This window comes from Mustelus asterias, chromosome 29, assembly GCF_964213995.1.
Source record: "Mustelus asterias chromosome 29, sMusAst1.hap1.1, whole genome shotgun sequence".
Lineage (NCBI taxonomy): Eukaryota > Metazoa > Chordata > Chondrichthyes > Carcharhiniformes > Triakidae > Mustelus > Mustelus asterias.
The window spans coordinates 18304212-18329475 of NC_135829.1; the positions used below are offsets into that span (position 1 = coordinate 18304212).

General features: G+C 39.9%; 1 protein-coding gene across 1 annotated transcript in view; it reads left to right on the top strand.

The window, feature by feature from the left end:
- fbn1 (fibrillin 1) overlaps positions 1–23680 on the top strand; it is a 413386-nt gene extending 389706 nt beyond the window's left edge. Inside the window, exons 59-65 of the mRNA XM_078200149.1 lie at positions 426–548; positions 4050–4166; positions 11172–11300; positions 12413–12532; positions 16105–16336; positions 16917–17094; positions 22274–23680. Of these exons, the coding sequence (XP_078056275.1) occupies positions 426–548; positions 4050–4166; positions 11172–11300; positions 12413–12532; positions 16105–16336; positions 16917–17094; positions 22274–22663 (1289 nt within the window). The 3' untranslated portion in view covers positions 22664–23680. The remainder of the gene's footprint in view (positions 1–425; positions 549–4049; positions 4167–11171; positions 11301–12412; positions 12533–16104; positions 16337–16916; positions 17095–22273) is intronic.
- The last annotated feature ends 1584 nt before the right edge of the window (positions 23681–25264 follow it).

Below are 25264 nucleotides of genomic sequence, written 5' to 3' on the forward strand. Positions count from 1 at the left end.
TGGAACTAAAGAGCTATAGGTCTTGTGATTGGACAAAAGCTCTTGAGGGACCAAGATTCTGTCTTAGAGGCCTCAACTGCAGTAAACTGGGTAAGTTTCAGCGCTTCCTTAGGATTGTTGATGTAAGAGGAACACTAGCTGAGTTGTTTTTAAAAAATCAATATTTGTCTAACATCGATAGACATCTTACTCTTAAATAGCATGTATCTAATTGGGCAAAGCACATATAACGATTGTATGCGTACCATTAGTCTTTATACAGTATGTTCCCTACAGGACTTTTCAACAAATTATATTTTATTGTGAATTTCTTAGTAGTTGGAAGCTTATTTTTGAAACTTTCTTGAATATACTTGCCTTCTATATTCTAGTAACTTTTGATACATAACAGCAAGTTTATCATTCATAATTGGCTTAAATTCTAGATCTTGATGAATGTGTGCAAGCACCAAAACCCTGTAATTTCATCTGTAAGAACACCGAAGGGAGCTACCAGTGCGCATGTCCTCGAGGATACTTGCTGCAGGAAAATGGAAAAAGTTGCAAAGGTGAACACAATATTAAGCTCTTGCATCATAACTTATTGTGACCTAAAAAATATTTTTCTCAATACTTTTGTTCAACTGACCTAAATGAATAAATTGATCTATTTAAATACCACAGTTTAATCAGCTGAAAGGTAGGCCAATTATTCAACGAAGCATGATTAAGCTCAAAAGTTATCATGCAGTGATATTGGCAAGGCTGCTGCATGGAAGAATTGACACGTCAAACTTCCGATGGCCAGTTCCTTATCAGTTGCTTAACTTAGCAATGTAACGCCAGGGCAACATCCATTCCATGGCACCTCCTAACAGCTTTTTGAAATTGAGATCAGACAAGGTTTGGCATGTATTAGGACACCCATTTTCTCAGTTATAGACAGTCAGTTCAAGAGAAAATTTAAGACATCTGTGGATGAAGCCCTGGAAGAAAATATGTAGGAAAATAAGGTGAAGTTAACCAAAATAATTACTACAGATTTTCAGTTGGTGATTTATTGGTGTATTTATTTTTCAGTGTTCTGACATGTAAAACCGCTGTTCTCCAGTTACTTAGAAATTGGAATTAAGCAAGTTCCATAACACAACTAAAAATGTTTGAATAAATATTCCAGTACACTTGCTGGGCAGGAACCAGATTATATCGAGGTGCGGGGACTGGGAGAATCTCAAAGGGGGTTCTTCCAGCTGGCCACTCCCCTGCAATTCTCTGATCCTGCATGGCCAACAGCACAATCTGCGCATGAGTGTGCAGGGCTGGAAATTCGCCTCCTGTGATACTTACATTCTAATTGACAGACATGTTGGAATGGACTCCATCCCATCCAAAATTAGATGGGTTAGTGACAGAATTGGGCAGCAAGGTCTTCCACTGCCTCACCACACCACCCTGAATTCACTCTGCCTGCCGAGGACTACTTAGCCGCTCCTTCCCTGGCGCATCCAATTTCTGGCAGAAATGTGAGGCTTTGGTTCAAAGCCCAGCAAACTCCAGTTTGTTTCTATGTGCACTGCTCCATAGGGCTGCCAGATGAATTCCAGTATTTGCAAGGGCAATAATGTGAAACTCTGGAAAAAGGGAGAAGGGGGACCTTGTAGTCAAGGCCTTCGGGCAGGAATTACTTGATTTCTTCAGCCTTTTTAACACTGTTCCTATCACTTAAAGTGCTGCAGGAGTCCTACCACAAAACCATTGTAACTCTTCTGGGGTGACTGGCCAGATTGCCACTGGGAACCTCCCATGAATGTTTAATGATTGCTGACTCACATAACTGGATTAGAGCTATGTAGAGATCAGGGTGATGACCCTAAATTGCACCCTGATACTGCAAGGAAAAAGAAAGAAATTTTGCTCATGGTCTATTAATCTGGGCATTTTTTTAAAAAATTATTTTGTGGGACATGGGCGTCGCTGGCTGGCCAGCATCTATTGCCCATCCCTTGTTGCCCTTGAACTGAGCGACTTGCTAGGCCATTTCAGAGGGTAACTGAGAGTCAACCACATTGTTGTGGCTCTAAGGTCACCTGTAGGCCAGGCCAGTTAAGGACGGCAGGTTTCTTTCCCTAAAGGACATTAGAGAACCAGATGAGTTTTCCCTGACAATCGACAATGGTTTCATGGTCATCAGTAGATTCTTAATTCCAGATATTTTTTATTGAATTCAAATTCCACCATTTGCCATGGTGGGATTTGAACCCGGATCCCCAGAACATTAGCTGAGTTTCTAGATTAATAGTCTAGTGATAATGCCACTAGGCCATCATATCCCCTATTTTCCACCAGGCAGTCCAACTGATTAGTTCAAAGATTTAAATTTACCATTGGCTGGAATTAAATAACTTCTGTCTGAAATCAAGATTCCCAATGATGGAAAAAGTAAGTAGAGATGTTTGGTCCAGGTGGAGCATTTGGACTGGATTTCTGTGTTTTCCTCATCCCCTCCACACCCTTTCTCCCAAACCCCTCTTGCAGTTGTGGTAAATGAAGAGCTAGAGCTCTAGAACTGCTTGTAAGATGTATTTGGAAAAACAATTTTACCGACTAAAACAATATTGTAACATTTTGGTGCAGGCTTGGTGGGCCGGAGGGCTGTTACTGTGCTGTACTGTTCTTTGTTCTATATGTTTTTGATTTCAGCAGTGCTGCATAATTTAAACATGATGTGGAGATGCCGGCGTTGGACTGGGGTAAACACAGTAAGAAGTTTAACAACACCAGGTTAAAGTCCAACAGGTTTATTTGGTAGCAAAAGCCACACAAGCTTTCGGAGCTCTTAGCCCCTTCTTCAGGTGAGTGGGAATTCTGTTCACAAACAGAGCTTATAAAGACACAGACTCAATTTACATGAATAATGGTTGGAATGCGAATACTTACAACTAATCAAGTCTTTAAGAAACGAAACAATGTGAGTGGAGAGAGCATCAAGACAGGCTAAAAAGATGTGTATTGTCTCCAGACAAGACAGCCAGTGAAACTCTGCAGGTCCACGCAACTGTGGGAGTCACAAATAGTGTGACATGAACCCAATATCCCGGTTGAGGCCGTCCTCGTGTGTGCGGAACTTGGCTATCAGTTTCTGCTCAGCGCCTCTGCGCTGTCGTGTGTCGCGAAGGCCGCCTTGGAGAACGGGTAAGCGTTCTCCAAGGCGGCCTTCGCGACACACGACAGCGCAGAGTCACTGAGCAGAAACTGATAGCCAAGTTCCGCACACACGAGGACGGCCTCAACCGGGATATTGGGTTCATGTCACACTATTTGTAACTCCCACAGTTGCGTGGACCTGCAGAGTTTCACTGGCTGTCTTGTCTGGAGACAATACACATCTTTTTAGCCTGTCTTGATGCTCTCTCCACTCACATTGTTTCGTTTCTTAAAGACTTGATTAGTTGTAAGTATTCGCATTCCAACCATTATTCATGTAATTGAGTCTGTGTCTTTATAAGCTCTGTTTGTGAACAGAATTCCCACTCACCTGAAGAAGGGGCTAAGAGCTCCGAAAGCTTGTGTGGCTTTTGCTACCAAATAAACCTGTTGGACTTTAACCTGGTGTTGTTAAACTTCTTACGTAATTTAAACATAGCAGGTGGTGATTACTGCTGGCACTTTAAAAAAATTTACTCCATTCTTAAAGTTATAATGCCAATGCTCCGAGTGGACAGGGCAAGCCCGAATCCATCTCCTTACTTGCTCCAAAAACAAAATTCAAAGTCATTGAATCCAATTCATGGTCCCTACAAGAGAGATAAACAAGATCCAAGTTGACAAGATAAGACATTGCACCCCATCTTGGGCTTGATCCAACGCTTGATCTTAGCCAAAAGGCTGAGACTTCTTATGTAAATGAAATGGCCACTGGACAATTGTGGGTTTCAATCACAAAATGGGTGCAAGTAGTAGCTAATTCTTGAAATTGTCACCATACTTTGGGAAGGGGAACTTGTAGTTAAAAACAGCTGTCTTTCAATTTAATTCCATTATGGATTTAGCTATTCCTTTCTTTTTTTTAGACTTGGATGAATGTGCTACAAAGCAGCACAATTGTCAGTTCCTTTGTGTCAATACAATTGGTGGATTTACTTGCAAATGCCCTCCTGGATTCACACAGCATCATACAGCCTGTATTGGTAAGTCACTGACTGAGGAGACAAGGAGGGAGGATTGTGGAGAAGTGAAACCACAGATTTTGTGCCTCAGTGCAGTAGTAGATGCTAAGCACACTGTGCACGGAAACAGCTATAACTTTGATAAAACAGCATTGCATATTGGTTTTCAACTGTTTATATTATGCAGTACCTAATTGTCATATTGGTAGCTATTAATGTAATGCTTGTTATTTCCAGTCATCTTTACAGCAAATCCTTTACTGATATTTAAATCTCATTTGCATTATGATGTGATCACTATAAAATCTACAGCCAAACCAGATATGGGGAAAATGAGATTAAAGTTTGCATGCTGGAAGTTGCTGCTGCTTAGAGATATGTTTGAATAAATTGCATGAAAATAATTTATTTTGCCTTATTTTACAGCAGCGTGCTCAAATAACATATGTTTGGCATTATCATAACATATCCTTTTATTCTGCATTTATTCCCCAAAAACGTAATTATGTATAAGTTACCTCTCTTAAGACAAAGCCATGGATTTGAGATTATTGGATAATTTCATTTTTCTTGCACTTGTGTGCTATTTATGTTGCTGGAATCAATTTTCCAATGGAAAAAGTGACTTTGTTTTCATGAATCGTCATTTGTTTACATCCAAAACCAGGAATTTCTGTTATGCACAAACGTTATGGCCCAGATTTTGTTGCAAGCTGTAAAGGAACAGCCCTTGCTGTTCACCTTGAAATCAGCTGACTCCAATATTTCAACAGCTTTGAGCACAAACTTCACCTTTTCCAAAGTCAGCTTGAATTTGGAGACTTCTACAGGGAATCTGTTTGGTTTGTGAACGGGCCGGGCAGCAAGGAAACTGAACAACCAGTCAGAATGAAGAATTCTCACAGGTTCCAAAACACAAATTAAAAAGTAGCAAATAAGAATTATGTTAAAATTATTGTACAGAAATAAAAATGCACATGCGATTGAGGGAGAAACATCAATAAGTTCTTAAACTTTTAAAACTCTGCAGCATTAAAATTTTCTGGAGAAAATGAGACACTATATTTATTATTTTTTTCAGGTCGGAGAGATTTTTGAACAGTACTTATGGCTCAGTATGCCATTGGAGACAATTAGTTCAAGTTAACATCAGTCAGTGATTCTGCATTAATTCCATCAGTGAAGATTGCATCAGCGCATACATCTCTGACAGCAGTTTCTACCCCTGTGTAGATCCAGAGATTGCCATCAGATTTGTCCAATAATAATAGCAAGTGCCGGCAGCCTCACTGTTAATGTTACCGGAAATTCTGGAGCAATGGCATCAAGCTGGTTATTCCAATTTGTTATTGAGAAATATATTAGGCCATAACTTCATTGGAGTGGCAGTCAACATTGGATTGCTACTCCATGACCAAGTACCTAATGCAAAATTTCTTTCATGCCTGTCATGCCCAACCTTATGACTCAAGCTGGGTGAGATCCAGCCAGCATAGCTGCCTTCGAAGCCCATTGTCACAGTCCAGCAGAGTTTGATGAAAGGGGGACATAAACTCTTTTTATGGCACTTACTGCATAAACCAGATAAGTTTAACATCGAATTGAAATTGATAGGCCATGGGGAAGGTAAGTGTTTAAGATGTGTATAGAATTTGGGGGATTGTGGGGTCAGACATTGAGGGGTGCAGGGGTCGGCCTTCAGGATAGTAAGGGTGCGAGGAGGATCAGACCTCATGGTGAGTGGAAGGGGGTCAGACCGCAGGTGGGTGTTGGACCTCGGTGGGGGCAGTGAGCAGGTCAGACCTTGGGAGGGTGGGTGGGGATTGGCCCTCATGGGGAGTGTGGGCAGAGATTGGAGGGAAGGTTGTAGGATAGGGGAGATCATGGTGGGGTATTCGGGTCAGGTTGTGGCAGATGTGGGTCGAACTTTGGTGGGTGTTGGGGGTCAGAACTGTCCTACATGAGTAGGGGATTGGGTCAGATTGGGGGGCAGTCTGGTCAAGAAGTGAGTGTCAAGCCCAAGGGGAGGTTGGGGAAATCTATTGAGGGAGTGGAAGGATGTGGGCTATCATGTGGTAGGGATCAGGCAGGCACTTTACAATAGTTATCTGTAAATTAGAAGAGGTTTTAATTCTTTTTTTCTGAATTGATGTAACACTACCATAACCATCAAAAGTTTGCAATTTAAATCACATATTTGGATAGTTCACAGTGCAGGGCAAATTGTCCAGAGGAAGTTTACACTTCTGGGCAATTTCGTGCAAATGCTTGCCTGTGAAGTTCCAAGAGGGATTTCTTAGTGCATCTTTGGGGTACCCCCCCAATCTAATGCTGGAGAGCACAGAACTTGAGGCCCAGTTTACTAAACTATAAAAAGGAACTAATCTCCTCAATTAAAAATATTAATTCACCTTTCCCCTTGACAGCCTAATAATCCCAGGGATAAAACAAGAAACTAGAAAGGTGAAGAATAGGCTGCACTTCATAATACCTCATTAATACTCAATATGTGGTTTCTTCTGAAATCATTAGCAACTCTGTCTCTAGACACATAGATGTTATATACACCCATACCTGTTTAGAAAATGTCTCTCAGTGATATATCAAAAGTTTATATGACTTGTTGCCTTTAAGACATGGTCATGAATGCTGTGTATTTATTTCTCTCTTTTAGCAACATATGTTAACATTATTTAAATGTTGGTAAACAGATATATATGGAACGGTGTGACTAGAAAATGGAGTCACATTGGCATTAATTTGTTAATGTTGTCCAGATTAAATTCACTACTACAATTTAGTTTTGATTTAATTTTGAACATGAAAGTTAATTTAAAACCTAGAACATAGCCACAAAGATTGCACACTTAATACTTTTTAAAGTTAACTTGACTAGCCTTAACTTTGCAGAATGTATGTTTGTTCTAACAATAAGTAGTTACTGTACCAAATTTGTTATTTCTCTTGAGCAAAAATGTAGTGACTCACAATGGTTCATTTCCAATGTGGAGCCATATATGCTGAGGGGTCATTTTGCACTAAAAATTATGGAACAGACTTATAAACACTTACATTTGCTAAGAATAGATTATAAATCAAGATAATATACTCAAGTTACAAGGTACGGGGTTTACATGAGATCATGATCCATGGGAGTAATCCTTGTTCATATTATTGGGATTCTAGGATTAAATTCCAGTCCTTAATTTGTTTTTGATTTTTTTCATTTTGTGTGCTAAATGCAACATTTTAAGTTTGCTTGCCATTATCCTATAGGAATGCTGATCTGGCAGTTAGAAGATTGAGGTTACATTCTAGAGAGCTATGGTTGTAACGGCTGGTTTGAAATATTTAAAAATATCTTTATTATTTGATAGATCTGGTGATTTTAAAGGGATCCTATTCTGGCATAAATGATGTGCTATTTCACACACAACATATTGCAGTTTATATTTCAGATTCACGTATCCTTTCTTTTCAATATAATGATTGCTAATACTTTATTCTTATGCTAATGTTCAATTATCAGTTATGTTTCTATTGATTCTCCGCACAATTCTTGAGCTCCATTGGCAAATGCCTGAGAGTAAGTTGCTAAGTCGTCTGTCACCTTTAGTTACAGATACTACATGCACTCAATGGTCAAATTGAGGAAGGTGCAGGAAATAACTTTATTTAAAACTGTTCTCCTAACTATTAATCTGTATGAATAAAGTAAGCAGATCTTCTATGTTTATGATATTCTGATGATGCATTGCTTCATGAGGACTCTACTATATATCATACAACACAATGACTTATTTTGCTGATAAGATACAGCTATGCCCCTTTAAAGCCATGAGGCCCAATGGTTTTTAAGTAAGCATAGCTTCAAATCAGTCAAAGTGTAAATGCTGTTTGGTGAGGAAACTTCGGATCTGGAAATTGTTGGTGAATTTTAACCCCAAAATTCAAAACACCCAGTCTTAGCACTAAGTAGCTTTATTTTTAACTTGCATTTGTAACAAACTGCAATTTCACCACATAATTAATTAATAATTAGTGATGGCATTCCAGCTATTTACAACTTTGTCTCTTCACAAGAGATAGAAAAGAAGTTTTGGTATGAAACATTCCACCTTAATTATTATGGCCTGGATCTTCCACAAAGCTCAAAGTTTTCAATCCCTCGCAAGTGCTCCATATTTTTGGCCAGGTCTTCCAAGCCTGGCTTCTTTAGAAATGCAGTGCATACAGTCCATGAAAAACTCTATCAGTGCTGTAGCATCAGGAGGAGACAAGGCACTAGCTGTCATAAGGAAGGTTTAAATGTCCAGTGTGAATGTTAGTGAATGGGTAAATGGATGAAAATAAATGGGTAAATGGCTGAGTGGGCGAATGAGTGAATGGATAGGGTGGGTAATGGGTGAGGTAAATGAACAACTGGGTAGGGTGACACATGGATGATGTGGTGGATGGATAGGTGGGTAGGGTGGCAAGTATGTGAGGTGACAGTTGGATAGGGTAGTCATGAGGGGTAGTCAGATCAGATATGGGAGCTGGTCAGTTTGGAGGAGTAATCACAGTCAGGTGGTCGAGCAGGGGGATGTTGGGGGAAATCAGTGTGAGTGATAAAATACTAAATATCAATGACATAAAGGAATATGGGAATGGTGTGGGAAAAAGGCATTGAAATAGATGATCAGCTGTGGTCATATAGAATGATGTGGAGATGCCGGCGTTGGACTGGGGTAAGCACAGTAAGAAGTCTCACAACACCAGGTTAAAGTCCAACAGGTTTATTTGGTAGCAAATACCATAAGCTTTCGGAGCAATGCTCCTTCGTCAGATGGAGTGGTCTCTGTTCTCAAACAGGGCACAGACACAGAAATCAAATTACAGAATACTGATTAGAATGCAAATCTCTACAGCCAGCCAGGTCTTAAATGCACAGACAATGTGGGTGGAGGGAGCATTCAACACAGGTTAAAGAGATGTGTATTGTCTCCAGACAGTACAGCTTGTGAAATTGTGCAAGTCCAGGAGTCAAGCTGTGGGGGTTACTGATAATGTGACATAAATCCAACATCCCGGTTTAGACCGTCCTCATGTGTGCGAAACTTGGCTATCAGTTTCTGCTCAGTGACTCTGCGCTGTCGTGTGTCGTGAAGGCCGCCTTGGAGAACGCTTACCTGAAGATCCAAGGCTGAATGCCCGTGACTGCTGAAGTGCTCCCCCACAGGAAGAGAACAGTCTTGCCTGGTGATTGTCGAGCGGTGTTCATTCATCCGTTGTCGTAGCGTCTGCATGGTTTCCCCAATGTACCATGCCTCGGGACATCCTTTCTTGCAGCGTATCAGGTAGACAACGTTGGCCGAGTTGCAAGAGTAGGTACCATGTACCTGGTAGATGGTGTTCTCACGTGAGATGATGGCATCCGTGTTGATGATCCGGCACGTCTTGCAGAGGTTGCTGTGGCAGGGTTGTGTGGTGTCGTGGTCACTGTTCTCCTGAAGGCTGGGTAGTTTGCTGCGGACAATGGTCTGTTTGAGGTTGCGTGGTTGTTTGAAGGCAAGAAGTGGGGGTGTGGGGATGGCCTTGGCGAGATGTTCGTCTTCATCAATGACATGTTGAAGGCTCCGGAGGAGATGCCGTAGCTTCTCCGCTCCGGGGAAGTACTGGACGACGAAGGGTACTCTGTCCACCGTGTCCCGTGTTTGTCTTCTGAGGAGGTCGGTGCGGTTTTTCGCTGTGGCACGTCGGAACTGTTGATCGATGAGTCGAGCGCCATATCCTGTTCTTATGAGGGCATCTTTCAGCGTCTGGAGGTGTCTGTTGCGATCCTCCTCATCCGAGCAGATCCTGTGTATTCGGAGGGCTTGTCCGTAGGGGATGGCTTCTTTTACGTGTTTAGGGTGGAAGCTGGAGAAGTGGAGCATCATGAGGTTATCCGTGGGCTTGCGGCACAGTGAGGTGCTGAGGTGACCGTCCTTAATGGAGATGTGTGTGTCCAAGAATGCAACCGATTCCGGAGAGTAGTCCATGGTGAGTCTGATGGTGGGATGGAACTTGTTGATGTCATCATATAGTTGTTTCAGTGATTGCTCACCGGTCTAAACCGGGATGTTGGATTTATGTCACATTATCAGTAACCCCCACAGCTTGACTCCTGGACTTGCACAATTTCACAAGCTGTACTGTCTGGAGACAATACACATCTCTTTAACCTGTGTTGAATGCTCCCTCCACCCACATTGTGCATTTAAGACCTGGCTGGCTGTAGAGATTTGCATTCTAATCAGTATTCTGTAATTTGATTTCTGTGTCTGTGCCCTGTTTGAGAACAGAGACCACTCCATCTGACGAAGGAGCATTGCTCCGAAAGCTTATGGTATTTGCTACCAAATAAACCTGTTGGACTTTAACCTGGTGTTGTGAGACTTCTTACTGTCATATAGAATGACAGAGCAGGATTAATGGGTTGAATAGCCCACTCCTGCTTTGTTCATACTGGGGATCAGCTCTATAGTTATCCAGGAGTTAGACTATGATTTTTCTATCTTACATTTCCGAGGTAATTATCCAGTTAAGTACCATGGAACTGTGCACGTCTCTGACTCTAATTCAGAGTCAAAGACATTTGCAGAGGGTCCCACGGAGCAGGGTAATTGCCCATCAGAAATTCAAATTCTCCAGGCAGTTTGCATGGAGTTCAGCATGCCAGGACTTTGCAAGGCCCGAAGTGCATCTTAGGTTGTTCATCTGGTCTCCAACGATCCGGGGACCAGAAGATTTGGACCAATATTTGCCAAAATGTAGGAGCCTGTTCAGATAAAGTTAAACAGAGCATCTTAACGTCTAATGCTTCTGAAGGTAATCGAGATAATTCTTATAATCTTAAAGTAATTTAAGCAATCTGGTCACTAAAGAATGAGGGTACAGGTTTGTGTCAAGTATTAGATGCCTGAAACCTGGAGTTTTCCATTAAGTCACAGCAACATACATGTCATCACTGGCTGACCAATTGCACTGATTGCTCTATTACAGATAACAATGAATGTATTGCTGAATCTAATGTGTGCGGAACTAAAGGAGTTTGCCAGAATAACCCAGGCAGCTTTCAATGTGAATGCCAACGTGGATTTTCACTGGATATATCTGGCCACAGCTGTGAAGGTAGAGTTTGAGTCGAACCAGAAAAAATATTCTGGATAGAAATCATTTCAAATAACTTTGTGCCTTTTGTCAAAACTCCCAAGTACTAAAATGTCATTAAATAAAGGTTGAGGTCCAAAGCCAACATAATAAACCATATTTATTATGAAAAAATAATGTTTTACAGTTGTATAACTATCCAACATATCTAACAGTTAGCTCTAGTTGCAACGATATGAAATCACTAGGGTTTTAAATATAAGCTATTAAATCACTTTCAGATTATATGGGAATATATACAAATTTTTATTAATGTAAATTCCATGTTAATTTTTTTCTTCTTATTTTGCCTGCAGTTTTTTTCTTTCTACATTAGTATAAATTGTAACCAGGTATTGCAGTTTATAGGATTCATGGACTAAATCCTGTAAATATTACTGCCAGTTGCATTATCTGCTTTTTGCAAGCTCTTCCCAGCAATTACAAACCTTATCATTGCTATTGAAGGACTTGAAATTCCCACTAAATCCCACCACTGTGCAGTTTATGAATGCTGTACAGGATACCTATCTGTCAAGCCAACAATGCACTTGCAAATGTCTATAAAAACCTCAAGGATTAAATTTATTGTAGTACTGTCAGGCAGGTTTTTACTTTAGCAGTTTTCATTCATCAGTGTAAGTACTTTGTTTAATTTAGTTGTTTGTTACCAAGACTACCATTGTCAGGCTGTGTGTTGTGCTTTGCCTGGGTCAAACACCATCTTCAGAACAAGCTGTTTTGTGTTGGCCAGAATCAAGGAGAAGTTACAACAGCTGATTCCAACTAACATCACATGGGAATAAATCTTATTATACTGGTCTCATAAAAGTACAGCCAAAATAACCCACATAACAGCTGAATCTTGGTGACCAATCTGAACTTTATTGTTTGCAATCTTAGCTCATAAATACTCAACCGGGCATTCACTTGAGATTTGTAGCGATGGAAAAGATTTTTAAAAGTTATGCATATAAAACCTATCAAAGTAATTGTAATAAACTGCAATCCTATTTTAAAAAAATTCTTGTTCAGCGTGTATATTAACTTTGGAGTATAGTTGTTAAATATGTGTATTTTTAATCACTTGTTAGATATTGACGAATGTGAAGGAAGCCATCGTTGCCAACATGGCTGTCAGAACCTAGTTGGTGGATATCGATGCGGCTGTCCACATGGCTATCTACAACACTATCAATGGAATCAATGTGTTGGCAAGTAACTCATTGTTCAAATTATGTTAGGCAGATAAATGTTTCCAAGAAAGAATCTTTATGACAATTTTGTTAACAATATGTAACTATTCCTTCTCAGTTTTAATTTATTTTTCAACATTCCCAACTCCATGCTTGGGACAATCAGATACCTGTATGAACACTCATACAGTGATCTGCACAATCAGAGCAAAAGAAAGTCCATGCTGTACTTGGCTAGCCAGTAAGGAAGCATCATTGACATTAGCTTGCAAACACGGTATACTCACTCATTAGGCTGGAGTTTGAACCTGGTCTTGAGTGATGAATGAATAGGAGGGAAAATAATTCTCAAAGAGAGTGATGAGAACAGAAAAAGCACGGCACTAAATTAAATTTTGATAATCTGATCATTGTTCCAGTGCCAAAAAAAGCAAACAGGTGATCTTTCTTAAGACCAGTACTAATTATTTCCCAAGTACCTCTTTGCTTCAGTGAATAATGGAGGACTTGCATCCTTCACTGGCAGGTTATGACACTAATATGAGGACATTTTCACCAGAAAGTACACCCGACAGCTGAATTACTAATGATGTAGTCTTATTATGGCAGTTAATAGGGTAACATAATAGTCTTTCTCACAGATTATTTCAGAGTTATCTGCTTTTGTCAAAGAGCACTACATAGCACTTAAGAACAGAAGCAGTCTATTCAGCCCAATAGGCCCATGTCAGTGTTTGGGGTTACTTGCATTCTCATATTTACTCATAAATCTTGTGTACTTTGGTTAAGTGAGCATTCCCATGTTGTAAAGCATCCTTTAGGCCATCCCTGTATTCTTTTCTAAATTGTTGGCAATATTGTCAACACTGAAGTGACATCTTGCAACTTTTTCTAGTCTCTTTGAAAATGCCTTATGAAAATTGCAGTGGATTCTAGAAATTGGTAAGTTGCCGAGTAAAATAGGTACTGAATGCTTCAAAACTGGCTCAGCAATGCTGTTAATACATCACTTCAGTATTGGTGCGATGCCAGGTATGTAGGCTGTACATTCCTATCAAATCAAACAGCACGTTCCTTTGGTTATTCACAACAAACTATAATCTATACTCATGGCCCGCATTTGCAAAACCCAAAACTAAACGTTTACTGTTAGATGTGATTCTTTGATTAGGCAGCATTTGCTGGACTGTCCTGAGTGTAGCTACATGAAGAACCAATTTCAGATTATCAGTCAAGCCCATAAAGTGGATAATTTATGCTTGATATTTGAACAACATATATTCATAAGCAGGGACCCGTTCTCTGCAACAGGAATATTTTCAACCCTTGTACCTATTTACATTGCCTGGGAGCTTAGAGAGCCTGTAGTTCCTTGTTGCTTTCTCCATGGCAACACCTCAATCAATTAGTCAACTAGCCAGCCAGTCAGCACTCTTTTCTCCTGTTGAATAAATTGTTGTGATCGTTTGAAATTTGGCATTCTTGCATTTTTTTTTGATGAAGGCAAGATGAAAAGCTTTGACAAAATGCCTGTATTTTCAGCAAAATACATGATTGCAAAAAAGCAAATTAACCAATAAAAGAAAAATGAATTGTACACAAACATAAAAATACAAAATACTGGCTGCAGATGCAGGAAACCACAAAAGTCTGGAGACAAACATCAGTTAACATCAGCAGATAGATAATACAAGTTAACATTTTGAGATACTTCTTCAAAACCATGATTGACCTGATGTGGGTTTCCAGCATTTTAGGAATACACAAATAATTCTGGCCATAAAACAACATTGATTTGGCAAAATGACTGCTCACTAAAATTTTAAAAGGGAAGGGAGCATGATCCTCAGGTTGCCGCTGTTCTTGTTGTTTGTTCATGAGAATTTTAATATTTATATTGTGTGCTTCACTTTTTAAGTCTCATGATTTTCATCCTCTGGAGACTGGCAGTACTTGAATTTTTCATGTCTGATGAAATAATATGCCAAACTTTAATAGCTCTTGGTAGGGTGGAGCTGGAGGGAAAGGGCAATGTTGTAGAGTGTGCCTATTCTACCCAGGACATTTCATACAACATGCTAGTGGATTTGGACAAGGCAGAATTTTTTTGTCAGACAAGTATATTTAAGAATGTTGCCTTAACTTCTTTGTGAGGGTGAGCTGTTTACACTGAAATTACTTCTCTACATCTCAAATGTTTCCTTTTACTGTAACATTCTGTGGAACATCAAATTATTGCCATATACACACACTTGCAGAAAACGCTACCGATTTCAGTGTTTGCACTGCAATAAGTTGCATTTGATGTTCAGAATCATAATGGTTACCCAATTATCAAACATTACTCTGAAATGTTCAATGTTGGTATAATCCATAGCTGTGTTTTTACAATCACTTTTCACAATGAACATATTAAGAAGGCAATTTATTTGATCTTAGTGCAGAATACTGAAGTATTGTAGAAACTTGGACTCTTCAGTGCTTGTATAGTCCAATGTTCAAAGCAGGAAATTCAATGAGGAAGAATGGATAACGGTAGGCCAAGATATGTGAGTCTTTGCAAGGCAAACCAATTTAGTTTCAGTGCATCTTAAGTGTGCAAGTGGTGGAAATTCATTTCAGAAGGTGGCGCAAAAGCCAATATTGGATTGACAGTCTGTTATATGCAGCACCTGATATTCAAATTCATTGCAATCAATGGAACTGCATATCAGACATTGCATATAATGGACAGCCAATCTTACATCTCCCATTAGATGCCACTTTCCAAGTCATATTGCTACCCCAAAAGCTTTAGCAATGTTCCCCATTTAATATCTCAGAAATTATCAGTGAAGTGGCTTTGAAGGATAAAGTCCATTTATTGATTTGAGTTGGAATTTCAGCATTACATTGCTTATACAAGTCTGCTTTTCGTTTTCAAGTTAACTTGGGTGTTGGAGAGGGGCCAACATTGCAATACGTTGGAATCCAACATGCAGTGTTGACCCCTCATGGCATAGTATTGTTAACATCCGTTTAGCACGTGCCTTGATGCCCAGCAGAAAGATAAAAATGATACTCAACTATGGGCCACTATTGACTATCTTCTGCATGTGTAGCTCACTTGTAGTTGCAAGCTCTGGGCATTATGTAGCCCCATGGAGTATGTTTCTCAAGTGCCTATCCCACCTCCACAGGGAAAATACATTGTGATATTTGCAGAGCAAAATTGGATGTTAAATGTCGACAAAAATGACCAAAAGTTGTGCCAAGTAAATGAAGTTTTTTGATATCAAGTGTGCAGCCTGAGAATTTAAACACATGGGTTTGTGCATTACCAGTCCTTCAATTCCAGAAAGATTCTTTTGAATGATTCAAATGTTTTTGTGCATTTGTTAGTTGATGAAAATAAGTCAGTGGTTGATGAAAATAACATCATGGGAAAATTGTTATTAAGAAATATTTATTTTTGGGTTGAATGTTTTATTATTTTCCTAATGTATATGACAAGTTGGTATTAGAAACAAGAGAAATCAAATTTTTTAAATGTCTAAAGCTGAATCCTCAAATTGTTTAAATAATTGTTTCAATATCTTCTTATCCAACAGATGAAAATGAATGCATGAATTCTCAGGTTTGCGGAGGAGCTTCATGCCACAATACCCTGGGAAGCTACAAGTGTCTTTGTCCAACGGGCTTCTCCTTTGAACAGCTTTCTGGGTCTTGTCATGACGTAAATGAGTGTTCATCTTCCAAAAATCCTTGTAACTATGGCTGTTCAAACACTGATGGAGGTTACTTATGTGGCTGTCCACCTGGATACTATCGAGTTGGCCAAGGGTAAAAGCAGATATCATTATAAAATTATTGCAACTTAAAACTAACTCCTTCACCAACTTCCTTATTATTTTCTTAATGCAACTCAAAGCAATAGTTTTTTTTTAGATAGACATATTAGCTACACCTTCGATGATAATTGCTTGGCAGTTAATTACAAATTTCTAATATAGACATGATGTGGGCTACACCAACAATAATTGCTTGGCAATTAATTACAGATCTCTAATACCAAATTATATCTCAAAATTTGGGAGCAGTGTCCAATTGCATTTGGTAAAAAAGCACGTACATCACGAGCCTGGATTTGTTTAAATGTAAGTTTATAAATGTGAATATAATTGTAGTTTCCATGGGGTACATTTTGGTCTTCATCATCTGAAAAGTAATCAGAAAAAAACAAATAACCTACCTGATTTTCAGTGCATTGATTTCAACAAAATTAGGTGTATTCAACACCAGGTGGGCACTCAGCCCGCCCTTTCTAATTACCATCCGGATGGTGAACTTAAAAATCTATTCCATACCGCCAATAGTTTACAATAGTGTATAAATTGCTTTGTATTTAACATTTTCTCATTAGGCACTGTGTCTCTGGAGTAGGATTCAGTAGAGGCCAGATGTTTCCAATAGGAGGAGACACAGAGGACAACAGTCTATCACCCGAGGTGTGTTATGATTGCAAAATTAATGGCTACCCAAAAGGAAGAACACGAAGAACAACAGATGAGAAAGAAGCTATGATTTCAAATGATGCAGAGGTAAATGCTGCTTACTTTTATGTTGGTTAGCAGAGGTTGCTATTATATGTCAGAAGAGAGCACTCTTTAGAGGGTAGTTTTTAGGACATTTAAAGGTGCTCACTTCAATCTTTCTGTGGCATCATGAACATTGCCACACTGACTCAACTTAGCAACGTTTGATAGCTTGGAATATTGTAGTGTGGATTTAGCCCACAATCCCTAATTCTCATGCGCAATTTTTAAATCTTTGCCATATTCATTTGGGAGTAATGGGAGTATTTACATGGAGAAAAAGGAAAATGCAGAATCAGTAAATGTTCGTTGGCCAATGCTTCCAAAATTCAAACCTTCCATAGCAGATGTCTGGCAGGTCATCCTACCCGACCCTACCCTTCATGTTAACTGCTAATGTTACAGGGAGAGTGGTACAGGTTAAGAAACATTTACTTTCAATTATGTAATGTAGGGAGGAGTTATACAATAAATGGCAGAGCCATCAAGAGTATAGGAACACAGAGGGACCTAGGTGTGCAAGTCCACAAATCCTTGAAGGTGGCAACACAGGTGGAGAAGGTGGTGAAGAAGGCATATGGTATGCTTGCCTTTATAGGACGGGGTATAGAGTATAAAAGCTGGAGTCTGATGATGCAGCTGTATAGAACGCTGGTTAGGCCACATTTGGAGTACTGCGTCCAGTTCTGGTCGCCGCACTACCAGAAGGATGTGGAGACATTAGAGAGAGTGCAGAGAAGGCTTACCAGGATGTTGCCTGGTATGGAGGGTCTTAGCTATGAGGAGAGATTGGGTAAACTGGGGTTGTTCTCCCTGGAAAGACGGAGAATGAGGGGAGATCTAATAGAGGTGTACAAGATTATGAAGGGGATAGATAGGGTGAACGGTGGGAAGCTTTTTCCCAGATCAGAAGTGACGATCACGAGGGGTCACGGGCTCAAGGTGAGAGGGGCGAAGTATAACTCAGATATTAGAGGGATGTTTTTTACACAGAGGGTGGTGGGGGCCTGGAATGCGCTGCCAAGTAGGGTGGTGGAGGCAGGCACGCTGACATCGTTTAAGACTTACCTGGATAGTCACATGAGCAGCCTGGGAATGGAGGGATACAAACGATTGGTCTAGTTGGACCAAGGAGCGGCACAGGCTTGGAGGGCCAAAGGGCCTGTTTCCTGTGCTGTACTGTTCTTTGTTCTTTGTAAGTCACTGAAAGTGCTTAACTACAATCAAATTACACTTGGTGGAATGCATTCTTGTTAAAAAAGATGTGGTTCCCGAGTCTCTAGTTAAATTACCAAAGCATTCCAAATTCATTTCAGCAAAAGTAACCTCATAGTCAATTTAATTTTATTTACAAAAGCAGAAGAGCCAGGTTATAATTTTCATTGATTTTCTTTTAATTTTCCAAAAATGGAATGCAGCAAAATATTTTTTTTTGATTTGATTTATTATTGTCACATGTATTGGCATACAGTGAAAAGTATTGTTTCTTGCGTACTACACAAACAAAGCATACTGTTCATAGAGAAGGAAAGGAAAGAGTGCAGAATGTAGTGTTACAATCATAGCTAAGGTGTAGAGAAAGAAGAATTTAATTTGAGGTAGGTCCATTCAAAAGTCTGATGGCAGCAGGGAAGAAGCTGTTCTTGAGTCAGTTGGCACGTGACCTCAGACTTTAGTATCTTTTCCCTGATGGAAGAAGGTGGAAGAGAGTAAGTCCAGGGTGCGTGGGGTCCTTGATTATGCAGACTGCTTTCCCAAGGTAGTGGGTAGTAGACAGAATCAATGGATGGGAGGCTGGTTTGCATGATGGATTGGGCTTCGTTCATGACCCTTGGACAGAGCAGGAGCCATACCAAGCTGTGATACAACCAGAAAAAATGCTTTCTATAGTCCAAATATAAAAGTTGGTGAGAGTCAAAAATCTGTTTCAATTCAATTGTACCAAAGAGCATTTTCTCTTCAATTGATCTTGCACACAATTCCCTTCCCTTGAATTGTAGATTGGGGATGTTTCAGGACATCATACTTGGTAGCATTGATTCTTAGAAATATCATGTAGCAAACATTCAGACGTTTGTTGTTGTTGAGCTTCAGGATACAGGGGAAGTCCTAATTAGTGCGCATACTTACACTGGCACATTAAACTTCTGAAGGACAGACATAGGCTGCCCTGGACCCCTCCATGGATGCCCCCCATACTGATTCTGCAATCAGAGAATTGGGCTTGAGGCCCCTGATGTTGCCCAGAAATTTCACCAGAGTATCTAGAACTTTTAATCACAGACATAGGGGCCAAGGAGGGAAGTGATTGACATTGGAAGATGTATTGGGAAAGCCTTTTTCTTATACAAATTGTATGAGGAATTAAATAAACTTGCAGAACAATCAATATCACTCCCATCTATTATCCACTGTATAAGCATTTTGAGCACTCAGCCTTATTATGAAAGTTGGAATGAATCCAAAAGCCTCCCCATTTTATAAATGTTTTGAACACACAGGTCCTACTATTCGAGGGAGGTGGAGGCGTAGTGGTATTGTTGCTAGATTATCAATCCAGAGATCTAGGGTAATGCTCTGGAGGACCAGGTTCAAATCCCACCATGTTGAAATTTGAATTCAATAAAAATTTGGAAGTAAAAGTCTAATGGTGACCATGAGACCATTGTCAATTGTCGGAAAAACCCATCTGGTTCACTAATGTCCTTTAGAGAAAGAAATCTGCCTGCCCTACCTGGTCTCACCTACATGTGACTCCAGACCCACAGCAATGTGGTTGACTCTTAAAATATCCTCAGAGATGGGCAGTAAATACTGGTGCAGCCAGAAAAGCCCAAAAATCAGCAGCTGTCCAAAATGAAAACAAAAGCAATCAAAAGTGTTTTAAAAAAGTTAAAAGTTGTTACTTGTTTTACTAGGCTGCACCTTCAATATTGTAAAACGTAATTTATACCATTTATTTCATTTTAAATACTTTTTAAATTCATTTCAAGACTTTTCCACATTTACTTACATTACTGTATATTAAAAGTTATAACTTATAAACTTATAAAAGCAATTAAAATACTTTGCAAGATTAAAAATAGTTAAATAAAATTTACAAAATCTTTTAAAAATGCTGGACCTCAGGGGATATTCTTTCCATTGTTGACATAAAAGGGGGCACGGCCTCAGCATTTCACCATTAGCCCTCGTGGCTTTCTCTGACAAGGACTCGTCCTGTAGCCAGAACAGCTCCACTGAGAAAGGCAAGGCCAGTTTAAATCATAGTTAGTTGTGTGCGCCTCGACCTTGCTGCTGACTGAAAAACAGGGTCCACGTTTTCGAATAATGGTAGCATAATATTGAAATTCAGTCAAAGGCTATTTATATAATGCAGTAAATTAAGGTTTAAACTAATTTTAGAAAGCACCTTTCACTTCAATCCACCTGCGGGTGACACGGTGGCACAGTGGTTAGCACTGCTGGCTCACAGCACCAGGGACCCAGGTTCAATTCCGGCCTCAGGTCACTATCTGTGTGGAGTTTGTACATTCTCCCTGTGTCTGCGTGGGTTTCCTCCGGGTGCTCCAGTTTCCTCCTACAGTCCAAAGATGTGCAGGTTAGGTTGATTGGCCATGCTAAAATTGCCCCTTAGTGTCCTGAGATGTAGGTTAGAGGGATTAGCGGGTAAATATGTAGGGATATGGGGGTAGGGCCTGGGTGGGATTGTGATCAGTGCAGACTCGATGGGCCAAATGGCCGCCTTCTGCACTGTAGGGGATTCTATGTCACCAATCTTAGTCGGGCTAGTAGGTTAGCATTTGTATCATTGGGCATTCGAAACACAAAGTAATCAAAGACATGTTCACACCACCTCCTTTAGCTGACCATAGTATATCAGTAATGCCAATGTCAAAGAACAGCCAGAACATATCAATTTGCCAACTTCCCATTTGAAGGGGATCAGTTGGAAGAATGTGATAGTGCACAAAGAAAAAGAAAAGTGCTGGAAGTAGAATCAGTTGTATTTGTAGAATATTTTATCAATAAAAGTTAATGCTTCATTTTATATTTTGTTAGGAATTATGTTGTGTACACAATATTTTTTGTACTGTACATCACGGAGGTAACGTCCTTTCATAATTACAGGAATTATTTTTCCTTTGAATTTTTTCTAAATTAAAATTCAAATATCAATATTTTAAAGTCTAAATCCCTGGAACACAGGTACCCTTCTCTATTTGGGGCAGCACGGTAGCACAGTGGTTAGCACTGCTGCTTCACAGCTCCAGGGTTCAATTCCCGGCTTGGGTCACTGTGTGGAGTTTGCACATTCTCCTCGTGTCTGCGTGGGTTTCCTCCGAGTGCTCCGGTTTCCTCCCACAGTCCAAAGATGTGTGGGTTAGGTTGATTGGCCATGCTAACATTGCCCCTTAGTGTCCTGAGATGTGTAGGTTAGAGGGATTAGCGGGTAAATATGTAGGGATATGGGGGTAGGGCCTGGGTGGGATTGTGATCAGTGCAGACTCGATGGGCCAAATGGCCTCTTTCTGCACTGTAGGGTTTCTATGATTCTATGATTTATAATCACACAGGAATCAAAATACCATGAATAGTATTGCTGAAAAAAGAAACATTTTGTTGAAGATTTTTGTTTTGTACTCATCAGTAAAATTTCAATGTTTGGCAGTTAACTGTCAGGCACCATCAACTGGTGTATCTCTGTGGTTGCAGCTCTACCAATCAGTCTACTTGTCAATCAATCAGCACCCTCATATAGCATAAATTTGTTGTTTCCCTTGCATTGGTATTGCAAATTGTCCTAATGAATGCAAGACAAAAAGCTTCAACAAACCCATTTTTTTAAGCAATACTCGTGTTCTGTACTATCAAATGACAATTAATAGAATACCATGAGAGGCATAATTTGTTTACAGACGTATGATTTAGTGATGTGGGAATTGCACCCATTTTCTATTTGCAGCGATTGCAAATTGTGTGACTAATGTCATGTGCCCAAATAACATCTGAAATATATCTTCCCCGATATTCATTCAATTTATTCTGGCAATGCACAGGCGTTCGACTCTTGTTTAATAAACAAATGGTCCACATTGGAAGTATACCGCAAGTTCTAAAGTAGTTTGCAGATGCATAATTTATCACATTGAACAAATTTGTATCCCAATTCTTTTGTTTTCAGGAGGAAAATACAGACAGTTTGCCAATGAGCCTTGCCAGTTTAAGCACAGAAAATCAACTTGTCTTCAATTTTAACATTTCTGAACTCAGCAATAAAGACCACATCTTACAGTTTATTCCAGCGATTTCTACCTTGACAAATCATGTACGTTACTTGGTTGACCTTGGCAATGAAAAGGGTCTCTTCAAAATTAACCAAAAGGATGGTATAAGCTATCTGCATCTGACCAAGAAGAAGCCAGTACCCGGAACCTACTCATTAGAAATAAGTAGTATGCCCCTCTTTAAAAGGAAGGAACTTGATCGTCTTGAAGATAAGTATGATAAAGACTACCTCACTGGTGAGCTTGGTGGAATCCTGCAAATGAAAATTCAGATTGTACTTCATTAATACAGAAAGAGAAGGCCACACTGCTTCCGCCAAAAGATGGATCAATTTATTGCCAAACAGATTCTACATATCATGGATACAATCTCTTATTAATTGTAATATGACTGAGCACTGCTTACATCTAATGTTAGAAAAGTAAAGTCGGGGATACATACCATAGCTCTAAACCACTTACTCAGGCTTTGTATAAATGCAGCGCTGCTATTTCAGTATGCCTAGCTTTAGATGTTGTATAATGATATGTTGAATCTTGAAAAATACATACATGGACCTTCCAATCCACTTGTTGGACCACTGATGCTGAGAATTTCCATTGTTTTTGGCAGAGCAATAACATCATTATCTGCATTGAAAGACACTTCATATTTTTGATCTTTTAAGTTTTACTTTTCAAGTTACATTTCACTAGAGCAAACATTTATACATGTACTTGGTGCTAGTAACATGTCAACCTAGATTGTGACTGCACTGTAATATTTTACAAACTTGGTAGCCAAAAATGCAATTACTCAGTTTAAGTATTTCCAGATTGTTTGTTCCATTACTTTACAAAGAACCAAAGTTAGTTCGGTAGCTTATCTCAGTTATGCATTTTTCACTCATGTAAATTAAGTGTGTGTATACTGCAACTATGCTACTTTTTATCATGGAAAATTTTGTATACCAGATTTTTCGTGTGTATGTGTGTGTGGGTGTGTGTGAGTGTGTGTGCGTTCTCATTCCAACCCTGAGTGAGGGTGTTGTAATGGTGCTTTAAGAACAACTACTTCTAAAAGTTAGATGCAATATCCCTCTGTGAATAATAAAATACACATTGAGGACTTAATGAACAGGAACCAATCAGGTCATAGGATTTATAACATTCTCTAAAGCGAGACAATCAAACTGTCAATCACCGTCTCATGTAAAACAACATATAACAGTACCAGTATTTTTATGCAGTTCACCATCAACAAATGTTTAGATCTTCAATGTCAGTAATTCCACAATAAAACAGTATTTTCAGTTTTAATACTTCACTGTGTTAACTGTTATGATTCCATATGGAAAAATATTAATTTACTGCCTCTACCTGACATCTCTTCCCCACCTCTCAAATATCTTTGCAATGTAACTTTTCATCTGTGACTTTCAGGCAAACAAATGCCTGCTATGGGTTGGGAATCATGATGTGGAGATGCCGGTGTTGGACAGGGGTAAACACAGTAAGAAGTCTAACTTCTTACTGGGAATCATGTCCGGAAGGAAAAGTTGATGCTGTGGCATGGATACACCTGTCACTGTTTCTTTGAATCTGCAATGTCAATTTTTGCACCGTGTTCATGTGCAAAAAAGAAAATGGGCGTGATTTTCCAGTTTCGCTCGATTTCGCTCGTCCTGAAACCAGAAAATCCTGCCTGAGGTCAACATACCTTTCCATGGTCCACCTTCCGCCCACTCCGATTCCCTTGGCAGACGGGGCGGTAAAATTCCGGCAAATGTCTCCCACATTATGAAATGGGCACCATACACAACAAACAGTACGGGAAACAGCAGAAAGATTTATGTTTATCATTTCTGATAAAATAATCTGTTTTAAATCAATAGCTCTTAAGAACATAAGAAATAGGAGCAGGAGTAGGCCATATAGCCCCTCGAGCCTGCCCCGCCATTCAATAAGATCATGGCTGATCTGATAGTGGCTTAGTTCCTCTTACCCGTCCGCTCACCATAACCCTTAATTCCCCTATTGATCAGAAATCTATCTACCTGTGACTTAAACATATTTAACGAGGTAGCCTCCACTGCTTCAATGGGCAGAGAATTCCAGAGATTCACTACCCTCTGAGAGAAGAAGTTCCTCCTCAACTCTGTCCTAAACTGACTCCCCCTTATTTTGAGGCTGTGTCCTCTAGTTCTTGTTTCCTTTCTAAGTGGAAAGGGTCTCTCTGCCTCTACCCTGTCTAGCTCCTTCATTATCTTATATGTCTCAAAAAGATCTCCCCTCAGCCTTCTAAACTCCAACGAGTACAGGCCCAATCTACTCAATCTCTCCTCATAAGTTAACCCCCTCATCTCCGGTATCAACCTGGTGAACCTTCTCTGTACTCCCTCCAAAGCCAATACATCCTTCCACAAATAAGGGGACCAAAATTGCACACAGTACTCTAGTTGCGGCCTCACCAGTACCTTGTACAATTGCAGCAAGACCTCCCTGCTTTTATACTCCATCCCCTTCGCGATAAAGGCCAACATTCCATTTGCCTTCTTGATCACCTGCTGCACCTGCAAACTGAGTTTTTGCGATTCATGCACAAGGACCCCCAGGTCCCTCTGCACAGTAGCATGTTGTAATTTTGCACCATCTAAATAATAGTCCATTTTACTATTATTCCTTCTAAAGTGGATAGCCTCACACTTGTCAACGTTATACTCCATCTGCCAGATCCTCGCCCACTCACTTAGCCTATCCAAATCTCTCTGCAGACTTTCCGCATCCTCCACGCAATTCGCTTTCCCACTCATCTTTGTATCATCCGCAAACTTTGTTACCCTACACTCGGTCCCCTCCTCCAGATCGTCTATGTATATGGTAAACAGTTGAGGCCCCAGCACCGATCC